At 51.9% G+C, this 15,482-nt stretch overlaps 1 protein-coding gene across 7 annotated transcripts in view; it reads left to right on the forward strand.

The window, feature by feature from the left end:
• csnk2b (casein kinase 2, beta polypeptide) overlaps nt 1–12,638 on the forward strand; it is a 74,498-nt gene extending 61,860 nt beyond the window's left edge. For 5 of the 7 annotated variants that reach the window (XM_072475767.1, XM_072475766.1, XM_072475768.1 and 2 more), the window contains 2 exons: nt 1,533–1,637; nt 11,252–12,638. In XM_072475767.1, coding sequence (XP_072331868.1) covers nt 1,533–1,635 — 103 coding nt within the window. In that variant the 3' untranslated portion in view covers nt 1,636–1,637; nt 11,252–12,638. The remainder of the gene's footprint in view (nt 1–1,532; nt 1,638–11,251) is intronic. The other 2 variants (XM_072475770.1, XM_072475764.1) reach the window with 1 other exon arrangement.
• The last annotated feature ends 2,844 nt before the right edge of the window (nt 12,639–15,482 follow it).

Consider the following 15,482-nt stretch of genomic DNA (forward strand, 5'->3'; position numbering starts at 1 on the left):
CTCCCCCCTCGCTCTCTTTCTCCCCCCTCGCTCTCTTTCTCCCCCCTCGCTCTCTTTCTCCCCCCTCGCTCTCTTTCTCCCCCTCGCTCTCTTCTCTTTCTCCCCCCGCCCTCCCTCCCCTTTCTCCCCCCGCCCTCCCTCCCCTTTCTCCCCCCGCCCTCCCTCCCTTTCTCCCCCCGCCCTCCCTCCCCTTTCTCCCCCCGCCCTCCCTCCCCTTTCTCCCCCCCCCGCCCTCCCTCCCCTTTCTCCCCCCCCCGCCCTCCCTCCCCTTTCTCCCCCCCCCGCCCTCCCTCCCCTTTCTCCCCTTTCTCCCCCCCCGCCCTCCCTCCCCTTTCTCCCCTTTCTCCCCCCCCGCCCTCCCTCCCCTTTCTCCCCCCCCCGCCCTCCCTCCCCTTTCTCCCCCCCCGCCCTCCCTCCCCTTTCTCCCCCCCCGCCCTCCCTCCCCTTTCTCCCCCCCCGCCCTCCCTCCCCTTTCTCCCCCCCCGCCCTCCCTCCCCTTTCTCCCCCCCCCGCCCGCCCTCCCCTTTCTCCCCCCCCGCCCGCCCTCCCCTTTCTCCCCCCCCGCCCGCCCTCCCCTTTCTCCCCCCCCCGCCCGCCCTCCCCTTTCTCCCCCCCCGCCCGCCCTCCCCTTTCTCCCCCCCCGCCCGCCCTCCCTTTCTCCCCCCCGCCCTCCCTCCCCGCCCTCCCTCCCCGCCCTCCCCCCCCGCCCTCCCCCCCTCCCTCCCCGCCCTCCCCCCCCGCCCTCCCTCCCTTTCTCCCCCCTGCCCGCTCTCCTCCGCCCTCTCGCCCTCTCCTCCGCCCCCCCCTCCCCCTCTCTCTCTCTGCCTTACCCCCCCGCTTGCTGTCTCTCCCCCCTTCTCCCCCCTCCCCAGCATCTGATCTCAACATGATCAGATGCTGAAACAGAATGTTTTAGATCTCCACTTACAGAATCGAACAAGGTAGATGGCGCCTGGCAGTTTGCTGGCTTTGCTGTAGTGGGGCCCCAACCCATAACCATTCCTATTCCGTGTCTATGCATGAAAGCCTTTAGCTGGCAACCAGTCATGAGCTTGATTTTGGGGGGCGGGGGTGGGGGGTAAATAGTGGGATAATCCCAGCATGACGAAGGACTGAAACGGCTGGGCTCCAGGAAAGGTGGAATGTGTAACACTGAGCGATGGAGATGAATAGCGCAAGTACACTTTCGACGGGAAGCCAGGCAGCACACTCGGGAGAAAGGAATATGGCAGATTATATTGATGGACTTGGGTGGCATGGAGCATAACCCTGCAGACCTAATGAGCTGTTTTGTGTGCTGTCAATTACACTGACCAAATCTCCGGAGAGCTACCTCCGCACACGTGGCACGTGTGACCCAGTTTTTGTTTTGTCCAAAATTGATTTGTTATTCATTTGCTTTGCCTCTTAATTCGGCAAAGCAGGTGTGATTGGAGAATTGCGGGGTGTAGGGGGGGTTGGGTGGCGTGGCGGGGTCAACGCTGTCCCCTCCTGACTGATGGGCTGAAAGCATCCTCTCTCTTTCCCCTAAGCCTCGCATGTGAGATGGGCTTGCCACGGTCCACCCCAGTGAGCACTGGGGGGCTGAAGCAGGAGACTAATGTCGCAAAGGCACAGAGAGAGCCACTCTTCTGAAGGTTAGTCTGAGGCGGCCTCACAAGTGAGTGTCCATGAGCCCCGATATCTTCACCGTTGGGAGCGCCGGACACCGGGGGCCCCGAGACTGGAGGGTGTTGTGGCCTCCCAGTGCTGAGCCGGAGCGTTGATTGACGCAAGAGCAGGCGGAGGGGGCCGTTCCAGTCCCCTGTGACCTGCTCTGTTCATGAAACCCTGGCTAATCCGCCTCCAAATGTCACTTGGCAAAGAGACACTCTTTCCCTAACAAAAATCTAGGTCTCTCCATAGGATTTATTTTTTGGTTTAAATCTTTCCCGGGCTGTGGGTGGTCACTGGGCTGGGAAGGCAGCGTTTATTCCCTGCCCATAATTGCCATGAGCCGAGTTTCTCGCTCGACCGTTTCAGAGGGGGCAGTTCCTAGTCGATTGTGTACGACAGTGTCGTCTGGACTCTGCAGACTAGGCGTGGTTTCCTTTCCTCTAGGACATTGGGATTTTTAAACTATCGTCTATGTGAAAAGTGCTTCCTGTTTTGTTACTCTGCCCCCACCCCCGAAATGACTTGTCTCTAGATTTAAGATAGTGTCCCCTAATTTACCCCCCCCCCCCCCCTTAATCTACCCCATCAGATGCTTTCAATGTTCCGACCACCTCAATCCGATCACTCCCCATTCTCCAAAGTTGGATGTGATAAGGAACACATTTATTCAAATCTCTGTCCAGATTATACCTGGTGTAAATAGTACACAATTTTTTTTTCTCTCTTTCTCCCCCCCCCCCAAATTAAGCATAGTGGTTAGCACAAGTTGCTTCACAGCTCCAGGGTCTTGGGTTTGATTCCCGGCTTGGGTCACTGTCTGTGTGGAATCTGCACGTTCTCCCCGTGTCTGCGTGGGTTTCCTCCGGGTGCTCCGGTTTCTTCCCACAGTCCAAAGACATGCAGGTTAGGTGGATTGGCTAAGTTAAATTGTCCTTAGTGTCCAAAAAGGTTAGGTGGGGTTACTGGTCACGGGATAGGGTGAAGGCGTGGGCTTAAGTTGGGTGTTCTCTCCAAGGGCCGGTGCAGACTCAATGGGCCAAATGGCCTCCTGGACTCTATTTTATGATTGGCCAATCCAAAAATCTTTGGGTTGTGGTGGCGAGACCCACGCAGACACGGGAGAATGTGCAAACTCCACACGGACAGTGACCCGGGGCCGGGATCGAACCCAGGTCCTCAGCACCGTGAGGCAGCAGTGCTAACCCACTGTGCTGCCCCCACATTATTTACTTTTATTCATTTTTACGGGGCATGAGCGTCGCTGGCTACGGCCAGCATTTATTGCCCGTTCCTAACTGCAGCTAAAAGTTGACCACGTTGCTGTGTGGGGTCTGAAGTCACTTGTCGGCCAGGGATGGGTAAGGAGGGCAGATTCCTTCCCTAAAGGACACTAGTGGACCAGGTGGGTTTTTACGATAATCGATGTGGAGGGAAATTGTCCCATTGGGCAGATGCAGCATGAGTTCACAAAGGGTAGGTCGTGTCTGACTAATTTGGTAGAATTTTTTGAGGACGTTACCAGTGCAGTAGATAACGGGGAGCCATGGATGTGGTATATCTGGATTTCCAGAAAGCTTTTGACAAGGTGCCACACAAAAGGTTGCTGCATAAACTAAAGATGCATGGCATTGAGGGTAAAGTGGTAGCATGGGTAGAGGATTGGTTAACTAACAGAAAGCAGAGAGTGGGGATAAATGGGTGTTTATCTGGTTGGCAACCTGTAACTAGTGGTATCCCTCAAGGATCAGTGTTGGGCCCGCAGTTGTTCACAATTTACATAGATAATTTGGAGTTGGGGACCAAGTACAATGTGTCAAAGTTTGCAGACGACACTAAGATGAGTGGTAAAGCAAAAAGTGCAGAGGATACCGGAAGTCTGCAGAAGGATTTGGATAGGTTAGGTGAATGGGCTAGGGTCTGGCAGATGGAATTCAATGTTGCCAAGTGTGAGGCTATCCATTTTGGGAGGAATAACAGCAGAATGGATTATTATTTAAACGGTAAGATGTTAAAACATGCTGCTGTGCAGAGGGACCTGGGTGCGCTGGTGCACGAGTCGCAAAAAGTTGATGTGCAGGTGCAACAGGTGATTAAGAAGGCTAATCGAGTTTTGTCTTTCATTGCTAGAGGGATGGAGTTCAAGACTAGTGAGGTTATGCTGCAATCAATTGTATAGGGTGTTGGTGAGGCCGCATCTGGAGTATTTGTTCAGTTTTGGTCTCCTTACCTGAGAAAGGACATATTGGCACTGGAGGGAGTGCAGAGGAGATTCACTAGGTTGATCCCAGAGTTGAGGGGATTAGATTATGACGAGAGGTTGAGTAGACTGGGACTGTACTCATTGGAGTTTTAGAAGGATGCGGGGGGATCTTATAGAAACATATAAAATTATGAAGGAATAGATAGGATAGATGCGGGCAGGTTGTTTCCTCCTGGTCGGGGAAAGCAGAACTAGGGGGCAGAGCTCAAAATAAGGGGAAGTAGATTTAGGACGGAGTTTAGGAGGAACTTCTTCACTCAAAGGGTTGGGAATCTCTGGAATTCCTTGCCTAGTGAAGCAGTTGAGGCTCCTTCTTTAAACGTTTTAAGAAAAAGATAGATACCTTTCTAAGGAATAAAGGGATTCGGGGATATGGTGTACGGGCCGGAGAGTGGAGCTGAGTCCACAAAGATCAGCCATGATCTCATTAAATGGCGGAGCAGGCTCGAGGGGCCAGATGGCCTACTCCTGTTCCTAGTTCTTATGTTCTTATGAAAGCTGCATGTTAGTTAAATGGAGAGAGATTGCAGAGCTCTGAGCTTGCAGGAGTGGGGATGTGTTATCATGGGGCCTTGGTGAGCCCGGAGCACTGTCTATAACATGGGTCTCCCTGCTTAAGAAAGGATATAATTGCATTAGATCAGGGATGGTTCGCCCGTTTGATTCCTGCGATGAATGGGGTTATGTAATCATCTTTATTGTCACAAGTACATTGACACTGCAGTGAAGTTACTGTGAAAAGCCCCTAGTCGCCACACTCCGGCGCCTGTTCGGGTCACAGAGGGAGAATTCAGAATGTCCAATTCACCTAACAAGCACGTCTTTCGGGACTTGTGGAGGAAACCGGAGCGCCCGGAGGAAACCCACGCAGACACGGAGAGAACGTGCAGACTCTGCACAGACAGTGACCCGAGCCGGGAATCTAACCTGGGGACCCTGGCGCTCCCGACACGTTATGACTAAGTGAGCATCGGTGCACAAAGTATTTACAGCACTTGGATCACTTGTTGTTGGGCTTGGTTTTAAGTTAACAACAACGGCCATTTTTTTGCCTGAAGCTTTACCAAGAACTTGCGGAGAATGCTTTGCTATTAGTCTGTTGGATTTTATAATTCTTGGAGAGGCAGCCAGTTTAGCACTGGGGATGCCAGGAGTAAATATCAGCGTTGAGAAATGTCGCTGGTCCAGCTCAGGTAGCTTTGTTGACGCCCAACCCCGTGTCTGCCAAATCTTTCTTTCTTTAGCCACCTGATCTTAAAATTCCGAAACGGAATTGCTTGTTTTCAACTGCTCTCGGCCAAAGGGTCTAATTGCGGCAGTTCTCAATCGTCAGTACTTTCTTTTTAAATAATTGTCTGCGATCTCTCTCTGTTCCCACACCCCCTTCAAAATTCTACCATTCGGGATAATGGCTACATCCGTTAGATCATTGCTCGCCGCGTATCGCGCATACTCCAGGGACAGGCGGATCAGGCTTTCAGTCAGAAACGTACCCAGCCTACCTCCAATTACATGGGAAGGGCAAGGTGTCCCCAAATTTGAGCAGCAGGGGAAGCTAGCCGCTCCCCGCTGCCACCATGCAGGAGCAAGACGCGTGGCGTTCTCCCCCAACCCGGGGGATGCCAAAGATACTTTTTGGCCTACCACACAAATGAATAATGCGGTATGTGAATTTCAGTGCCGTTGTGATGCCAGATGCACGGGTTGTACATCCCGATGACCGACTAGCAGATTGTATCGAGCAGCACCTTTTTTCCTCTGGCTGTTATCAGTCAATGTGGCTCAGTTACAGGTGCTCGAAGCTCCCATCTATTCATGCCCGGACCTGTCCTCAGCAGGCAAAAGGAACATGTTCGGGCATTGCGCATTTAAAAATAAATTAAACAAAAGCACGGGGAACAAAGGTTTCCAAGTGCATTCACCGCGGCAATGCTGTGACCAATCGGGCATCACCCAGCCAGACACTTCCTCGATTTGTGACGTCTCCCCCCCCCCCGCCCACAAACAAATGTAATTTAATTGGTCAAAATATCCTGACTTGATAAAACCACGTTTTGACCCACTCTGATCAGCTTGTGCTTTCTCCAGCTGAATGGGTGAGCAATTATTATTTTTTTATCAGAAAGAATAAGAATCCAGGTGGCATTTGGGTGACCGGTTTCATGGTCCAGCGGCAGCACAAATGGATCTGGTCGCAATGTCCCGTTCAACATTCCTTCTGCGCCTGTGTTAAAGGGACCACCCACCCCGTTCCATCTCTTCATTCCAATGAGATTGCGGTGGAAGTGTTATTCATTCACTTTACAAGTGTTTATTATCCTACCTTAATTTGTCCTTCAGAAGGTTGGCATGAGCTCTCCCCCGGGTGTCTGGCTAGGCCATTTCCGAAGGCAATTGAGTGGCCAACCCTGCCCAGGGTTTGGGTAGGGGTGGCGCTTTGCGGCAATGCGACAGTTTCTCGGTGCCCCATGGCGTCGTGGCGCAGTGGTTAACACTGCTGCCTCACAGCTCCAGGGTCCCAGGTTCGATTCAGGTTCGACTCAGGCTTGAGTCACTGTCTGTGTGGAGTCTGCACGTTCTCCCCGTGTCTGCGTGGGTTTCCTCCGGGTGCTCCGGTTTCCTCCACAGTCCCAAAGACGTGCAGGATAGGTGGCTTGGCCGTGCTAAATTGACCCTTGGTGTCCAAAAGGTTAGGTGGGTTTAGGGGATAGGGTCGGGTCTGGTCCTAGGTAGGGTGCTCTTTCCAAGGGTCGGCACAGACTCGATGGGCCGAATGGCCTCCTGCAGGATTCCCTGATTTCAGATTTCTTTCCTTCGCTGAATTTAAATTCACAATTTTATCCACCGAAAACAGTTCCACCTTCGCCGTATCCATTAACGTAACCAAAGTCCCTTCTCCCTTGTAACCGCGATGTGGGGAATCTTCCTGCACCCTCTCTGAAGGCCTTCACATCCTTCCTGAATGTGCTGCCCAAACGTTGGGCACAGCACTCGAGCTGAGGTCTCGCTAGCACCTGCTCCACAAATCCAGATTCACATGTAACCCCTTCACCTGCTAATCACTTTGCGCCCTCCCACAATTCAATCCATTGTGTCTGCCTGCTCAAGCAGCTTAAGCCCAATCACTGTCCACTGCCAGCTTCACGAAGCTTTGTGCCAACTGCAAATTTTGAATGTCTACCCCGTGTGAATCCAAAATTGCGGAAACTGTGGTTCTGGCACTTGACTGTTAGGCAGCCCCACTACAATCCCTTCCTCCAATCTGATAATTGACGATTCAGCCAACCTCCTTTCATTATCCCACTCTCCATTTCCCTCCATCCCGCTTCAGCTCGTCGCGTGCCATCGGCTTTTCAGCAAACACTTTCAGAAGTCCATTTGAACCACATCTGCGTTACTGACACCATCCTCCTTCACAATACAAGCTCTAACTCGATAATCCTGCATGATTTGCTTTGGGCCAATCTGTGTTGGCTTTCCTGAGTTAGTCCATGCTTACCCAAGGACTGTTTGCGTTCTAAAAGCTTTCCCAACTCAAAAGAGGTTGAACGGAGAAGACCATCAAACATCGGAACAGAATTAGGCCACTCGGCCCATCGAGTCTGCCCCGCCATTCAATCATGGCTGATATGTTTCACAGCCCCATTCTCCTGCCTTCTCCCCATAACCCCTGATCCCCTTTTTAATCAAGAACCTATCTATCTCCGTCTTAAAGACACTCAGTGATTTGGCCTCCACAGCCTTCTGCAGCAAAGAGTGCCACAGATTCACCACCCTCTGGCTGAAGAAATTCCTCCTCATCGCTGTGTTAAAGGATCGTCCCTTCAGTCTGAGGCTGTGTCCTCTGGTTCTAGTTTTTCCTACAAGTGGAAACATCCTCTCCACGTCCACTCTATCCAGGCCTCGCAGTATCCTGTAAGTTTCATAAGAACCCCCTTCATCCTTCTAAACTCCAACGAGTACAGACCCAGAGTCCTGAACCGTTGCTCATACGACAAGCTCTTCATTCCAGGGACCATTCTTGTGAACCTCCTCTGGACCCTTTCCAAGGCCAGCACATCCTTCCGTAGATACGGGGCCCAAAACTGCTCTCAATGCTCCAAATGGGGTCTGACCAGAGCCTTATACAGCCTCAGAAGTACATCCCTGCTCTTGTATTCTCGCCCTCTCGACATGAATGCCAACATTGCATTTGCCGACTGAACCTGCACGTAGCATTTGCAATTCTCCGATCCTCTGGCACCTTCCGGTGTCTCGGGTGGAATTGGAAGAAGGTGGCTGGTGCCCCTAGTCTTGTATGCTTTCCCCTCTCTCATTTCCCTTATCACTTCACCTCTGATCTGTCAACATTCATCCTGTTCCTGACTTGTGTTATCGACCTAACATCCGTCATATGCACCGTGTATATTCTTCACCTCACTTGTCTGGGATCAGCCGGAGAGCTCTGCCTTTCCTCCTCTTGCGAATGTCTTTCAACCTTGCTTGAAGCATCTCCTCCCTCAACATGTCCATTGTCTGTGCCAGCTCTGCCTGCCGATGTGCAATTCCAGTTTGCCTGGGCAGTGCATGTGCCCTCCCCATTGAAATCGGCCGCCCTCCTCTTTTCCAATAGCTAGCCCCAGCCTGGTGGCAAACGTAATTTCCCCTCAGCCTCATCCTTCTGACGTTTGATCAGTTATAGTTCCTCCGACCAGATGTTTGGACTCAATTTACGGATCAAGAAAAACTTGTTGAACTGCCTTCAAAGTGCTTTCTGTCCCCTGCCTTCTCTCTGCCCTTTACAGCTTTGCTATCTCAGTTTGTAACAGAAATTAGGTTCCTCCTATAGTTTTTGTATCTCTGTCGCTTGCTTTGCTCCACTCTCTCTCTCCCCCACTTCCGATAAGTTGTTGACTGAAATGGTACCTCCTAAAAGTACCCAGGTATTTTTCCCAATTAAGGAGAAATTTTGCGTGGCCAATCCACCTACCCTGCACATCTATTTTTGGGGTTTGTGGGGGTGAGACCCACGCAGACAGGGGAGAATGTGCAGGCTCTGCACGGACAGGGACCCAGGTCCTTGGTGCCATGAGGCAGCCGTGCTAACCACAGCGCCACCGTGCTGCCCACCTTTGTTGTCTCTGAGCGAATGGGATACTTGCCTTTATTAACCGAGTTATAGAGCAGGGAGATTATGATGGAGCTGTATAAAACGCTGCTTCGGTCGCAGCTAGAGCACTGTGTGCAGTCCTCGTCGCCACACTATAGGAAGGATGTGATTGCGCTGGAGAGGGTGCGGAAGAGATTCACCAGGATGCTGCCTGGGCCGGAGCGTTTCAGCTGTGAAGAGAGGCGGGTTAGGCCGGGGCTGTTTTCCTCGGAGCAGAGAAGGCTGAGGGGGGACCTGATCGAGGTGGACAAAATGATGAGGGGCATAGATGGGGTGGATAGGGAGGAACCTTTCCCTCAGTAGAAGTCAATAACCAGGGGGCATTGACTTGAGGGTCAGGGTCAAGAGATTTATAAAGGACTTGAGGAAAGTCTTTTTCACCTGGAGGGTGTGTGAATCTGGGACTCGCTGCCTGAGAGGCTGGGAGAGGCGGGAATCCTCATTATTCAAGAAGCATTTCGATGAGCGTTTGAAACGCCGTAGCGACCAAGGATACGGAGCAAGTGCTGGAAAATGTGATTGGAGTGGATAGGTGCTGAATGGCCGGCACAGACTCGATGGACTGAAGGGCCTGTTTCTGTGCTGTAAAACTCTACGACTAACCAACTGTAGATTCTGTTGTTGACTCCCCCAGGATAACCTCTCTCTCCAGCACTGTAATATTCACCTCGTCCTCCCCCCGAATCCTGCTTTCCTCTTCCCCTTGCCTTTCCAGTGTACCTTCAATCCTGGAATCGTTAGCCAGTTCCACCTTCATTTTGAGGCATGTCTGCATTCTCATCACGATGTATTTACCTGCATCTCACCAACCTTACTTAATATGCGCTGCGTATTCACATGCTTGCATAGTCAACTTAACTTTTAGACTCTTTTGCGCTCCCACTTGCTCATGTTGTGACATGAATGTTACTTACCATTTAACAGCGTTGGGCTGAATGTTGTCGGGGTCTTGCTCAATGCTGGCCCGCCTCTGCATCTCGAGGAGTTGCAAATGGAACGTAATACGGTGCAATCATTAACGGGCCTCGCCACCTCTGTCATTGTCACTGGAGGGAAGGTCACTGATGTTACGGTAGCTGAATTATAGGTGCCAAGCGGGTTGCGTTTTGAAGGTCACAGCGACCTGGGAGTGCCCCAGATGCAAACCAAGTGGGCCAGGCTGTTGCTTTTTTGAGAAGCAAGCACCAGCTAGGGTGCTTCTCTCTGGTGATCCTTCAACCTGAGGGCCCAGACTCTGGTTGGATGTTTAGGACTGAGATGAGGAGGGTTATCTGTCCAAGGGAGGTGAATCTTTGGAAACCTCTGCCCCAGAGGGAGCTGTGGCAGATCAATCATTGACCATGGTGAAGACAGATTCCTGAATATTAATGACAGCGAGGGCCAGGCGGGCAGCGCGAGAACATGGCCTCCGCCGTGGATGATCAGCCACGATCGTATTGAATGGCGGAGCAGGCTCGAGGGGCCGAATGGCCGCCTCCTCCTGCGTGTAATCGTTAGTTTTATAACTAAGGGCACAGTGAGCAAAAGCAAGGAAATGTAGGCTTAACCTTCCTGACGGACGCTGCGAGCGGGCTCAGGTGTGACTAGTCAGGTGTCACACTCCAGTAAGGATGTCAAGTCCTCCCAGGTGGCACAGAGGAGATTTCCTGGAAGGCGACCGAGCGCAGGAGGAGGGGAATTCAGCGACGAGGGGGGGGGGGGGGGGGGGGGGGGGGGGGTGCGCTCATTCTCCTCTGAGCGGAGAATTGGAAGGGGAGTGATGCATCCAATTCCTGAAGGGTTTCCATGGGAGTCGATGAGGGCCAAGGGAAACTGTCTCCACCAGCAGCAGCATTTCGCACCGGGCAGCGCGGAGTTGAGATAATTGATGAACAATCTAAATGGGGCGATGTAAATAAAATTTATTACACCGTAACAACGACTTGGGGTGGTGCGCTGCACGAGTGGCGACGAGGCCATAGAGTCGGTCGTATGTTTCAAATGGGAATTGGGATAAATGCTTGGAATGGGAACTTTGCGAGGCTATTGGGGGAAGGGGTGGGGGGGGGTGAAATGGGATTATTAGGAATCTGCACGATAGACCAAATGGCTGCCTCTTGCGATGCTGTGGTCCCCGAACCTGGTTCCTGCAACCTTTTTATATCTCTTATTTTTTTCTCTCCCTCTCTCCGTCTCCCACCCCTCAGGCTGTACGGTTTCAAGATCCACCCCATGGCCTACCAACTCCAGCTCCAAGCTGCAAGCAACTTCAAGAGCCCCGTCAAGACTATTCGCTAAAAAACCACAACCAAATTGGCAACCCCTCCGATGGCCAGCCGTTGCGTCGGCAGGCGCCCGATATGCCACAAAAGAGGCTGTAGATGGTGTCCACTTGAACAAAAATAAACTGCTTTCTTGCCCTTGCCCCAGCACCCGCCACTCCTCGCACTTCCCCCTACAAACTTTATACTTTTTCCCAAGTTCCTCCCCACACCCCCCACCCTTCCCCTGTTACATTTACAGAGCTGTGTACTGAAGTTGGTGCAAATGGATTCTTTCACTGGAAAAAAATACTTAAAAAAAAAAAAAAAAAAATTTGTCAAAAAAGAAAAGCGTGTGTGCGTGTGGAGTAGTTATTTTTCATTTCGGACTGCGAAGCCGTGTCTTCCTGTGCCCCTCTGTCGCGGGTGATTTCGAGGCCCCCCCCCCCCCCCCCCCCCGGTCCTGTGGCGACGCAGTCATTGGGGAATCTTGCTAGGATGTGACTGTGCGGAGGAAGCGCTCCCGCCGCGTTGAATTCTTGACGAGCAAAACGCCACCGCCCCCGGCGGATGTGTGTCTGGAAGGGAGTGGGGAGGTGTCTGTTTTGAACTGTCTGTTGTCACCGGGGCGTAGGATTGATTGGTGCTTACGGCACTGCTGTCTCTGTGGGTAAGACGAGAGAGAGCAGGGGAGGGGGGGAGGAGGTGAGCTGAAGATGCAGTGAACCACACACAGCTGCTGTGTTTCAGGACGGTTTCCATTACGGACATTAAACTGCCATTTTTCTATAACCTCTCGGTACCAATGCAACAATACCCGGCTGACGCAACTGTTTAGGGCAAGGGTTGAGGCCTCTTTCTCCCCCCCCCCCCCCCCCCCCCCCCCCCTCTGAGTGCAAGCAGTATTTTCTGGGCTCTGCGCTTTTGCAAGCCCCCTCTGTTGCCCAACCCCATTATTTTCTGTCTTATAAAAGTGTGCCTCTTCTGGAGGCCCGTCATTTTGAAGAAATCCTGATCATTCACTTCAGAAGTCGAACCCCATCCTGTTCATCGAACGAGTGGCTAATTTTATTCATAGCCCAGCAAGGAGTGACCGTGGGTGGGGGGGGGGGGGGTGGGGGGGGGGTCTTGATCCCGTGAAACGTTTTGGTCCCCTTTTTGTTTTGGTCTACTCCAGGTACGTTTCGCGGTATTGTATGTATTGTATAAAGGATGTTGACTTGGTTCAAGCTGCCTGTGTTATGTTTTTAAAAAGGAATAAATAAGACATGTTAAATTGGTTTAGGGATTGTTACTAATGTTTATTTCTGAATAAATGCAGACTTGAAGAAGTGCTGAATTTCCATGTATTCTTGTTCGGACGTTGCCCCCCTAACATCGCGAGACGGTCCGAGGAGGCGTGCCGCAGCATTTCAGCCCAAACCTCCCCCACCAGCCGCCCAAGATGTACGGTCACCAGGTCACCTCTCATAAAGCACGTCTTCAGGGAGCACCTTAAATGCAGAAGAGCGGGGGCAGCAGGGTGGCGCAGTGGGTTCGCCCTGCTGCCTCACGGTGCCGAGGTCCCGGGTTCGATCCCGGCTCTGGGTCACTGTCCGTGTGGAGTTTGCACATTCTCCCCGTGTATGTGTGGGTTTCACCCCCACAACCCAAAGATGTGCAGGGTAGGTGGATTGGCCCCTTAGTTGCCTAAATTGCCCCTAAGTTGGAAAAAATGAATTGAGTACTCTAAATTTACAAAAAAAAACTTTTCATTAAGGAATATGGTCATGCTATTATAGGAAGGATGTTAAACCAGAAGATATTTACGAGGATGCTACCGGGACTTGATGATGTGAGTTATATGGATAGGCTGGGACCTTTTTCCCTGGAGCGCATAAAATAATGAGGTAGATAGTCGACATCTTTTCCCAAAGGTAGAGGAGTCCAGAACTAGAGGGCAGAGGTTTAAGGTGAGAGGGGAGAGATACAAAAGAGACCAGAGGGGCAATTGTTTCACACACACGTGGTGAGTGTCTGAACGGGCTGCCAGAGGCAATTTTGTCTTTTAAAAAGCAGTTAGACAGTTACATGGGCAGGGTGGGTATAGAGGGATAGGGGCCATTGGACTAGCTCAGTGATAGAAACTGGACAGCATGGACAAGCTGGGCCGAAGGGCTGTATGACTCCATGGCACTTGGGAGAGAAGGGGATATTTTTTTTAATTCAGCTTTTATTGAATTAAAATTTCCCCATCTGTGGTGGGATTTGAACCCGTGTCCCCAGAACACCCTGGGCCTCTGGTTTACTAGTCCAGCAACAATATCACTACGCCACCGGCCTCCCCATGGATATCAAAAGATGTGGGGAGATGGCAGGATCAGGTCTTTGAGTTGGATGATTGGTCGAATAGCGGTCTCCTGTTTGATATATTTCCAGATTTTGATTATAATGGCCGCTTATCAGAATATTTTAATGAAAGACTTGTGGAAGTAAATTTGCTACAATGTAGGAGATTTTGGCCAGTGAGCTGCCAGACGTGGCAATGTGACACCGACCAGATCCTCTTGCTGTGGCGTTAACTGAGGGATGAATGTTGGCCAAGTCACTGGAGACTGCTCTGCTTTGGAAAAGCTGTCACAGGATCTTGGCGTAACCGCCCGGGCAGGCAGTCAGTTGGGCCTTGGTTCAATGTCTCGACGCCCGATAATGCGAGGTGCAGTCCGGTTTGGGGGTTGGAAACAAAATATGACATCAGTTCGGACTTGGTTGGGGCAGAGGAATTAAGGTTGAATTAATGGCCAACCATTCAAAGTGAGGCCGCACGTTTGCCGTCACTAACGCAACCCCAACGCCGAGGTTCTGGAGCGATGCATCGCGATTGGCTCCTGCACAACCACTGTCTGCACTTGGTGGAACCATGTTGTGGAAAAGGGATATCGTGGAGAGGGGGCAGCGAAGATTGACCAGGCTTTTGAAACCAGAAACGTGTGGGGTAGTGCACATCAGGGTCAGGGCAAGCTGACTGGGGTCTCTTTTGGCGAATGAAAGAAGGGGGGGCAGGAGAGATCTTTAAAGTCGTGCAATGGTTTTGTCGAGAGTTGGGGCAGAGAGAATGTTTCCCCCTCTTAAGCATAGAACAAGTTGCCAAGAAGTGCCTGCATTGCCCCCATGCCCTCCCGTCACCTCCACCAGTCCAATGGGCTCTCCCAGCCCCCTCTACCAGGCCCTGCTCCACCCTGGGCAATTCCAGCCTGTCCAGAAAATACTGCATCCACCCCGGTCGGGGGCTCTGATTCATAAAGCCTCCTGTTGAATACTCTCATACCCTATTCACCCCCACCAGGTCCAATACCACTCCACATTTGCTGTCCTTCACCCGACCAATCTCCCTCGCCGCCTCTTGCTTCCAGAGCTGGTGGGCCAGCATCCCACTAGCCTTCTCCCCGTACTCATACACTGCCCCCTGGCCCTCCACAACTGCCCACTGCCTTCCTTGTGGACACCAGCCCAAACTCCATCTGAGTTCTATTCTAACGATGAGTCAGAATACAGGTGGGAGATAGAGAACCTAGTGGAGTGGTGTAGCGACAACAATCTCTCCCTCAATGCCAGCAAAACTAAAGAGCTGGTACTTGACTTCAGGAAGCAAAGTACTGTACACACCCCTGTCAGCATCAACGGGGCCCAGGTGGAGATGGTGAGCAGTTTCAAATTCCTAGGGGTGCACATCTCCAAAAATCTATCCTGGTCCACCCACGTCGACGCTACCACCAAGAAAGCACAACAGCGCCTATACTTCCTCAGGAAACTAAGGAAATTCGCATGTCCACATTAACTCTTACCAACTTTTACAGATGCACCACAGAAAGCATCCTATCGGGCTGCATCACAGCCTGGTATGGCAACTGCTCGGCCCAGGACCGCAAGAAACTTCAGAGAGTCGTGAACACAGCCCAGTCCATCACACGAACCTGCCTCCCATCCATTGACTCCATCTACGCCTCCCGCTGCCTGGGGAAAGCGGGCAGTATAATCAAAGATCCCTCCCACCCGCTTACTCACTCTTCCAACTTCTTCCATCGGGCAGGAGATACAGAAGTCTGAGAACACGCACGAACAGACTCAAAAACAGCTTCTTCCCGCTGTCACCAGACTCCTAAATGACTCTGTTATGGACTGACCTCATCAACACTAC

This window comes from Scyliorhinus torazame, chromosome 14 (assembly GCF_047496885.1).
Source record: "Scyliorhinus torazame isolate Kashiwa2021f chromosome 14, sScyTor2.1, whole genome shotgun sequence".
NCBI classification, from domain to species: domain Eukaryota; kingdom Metazoa; phylum Chordata; class Chondrichthyes; order Carcharhiniformes; family Scyliorhinidae; genus Scyliorhinus; species Scyliorhinus torazame.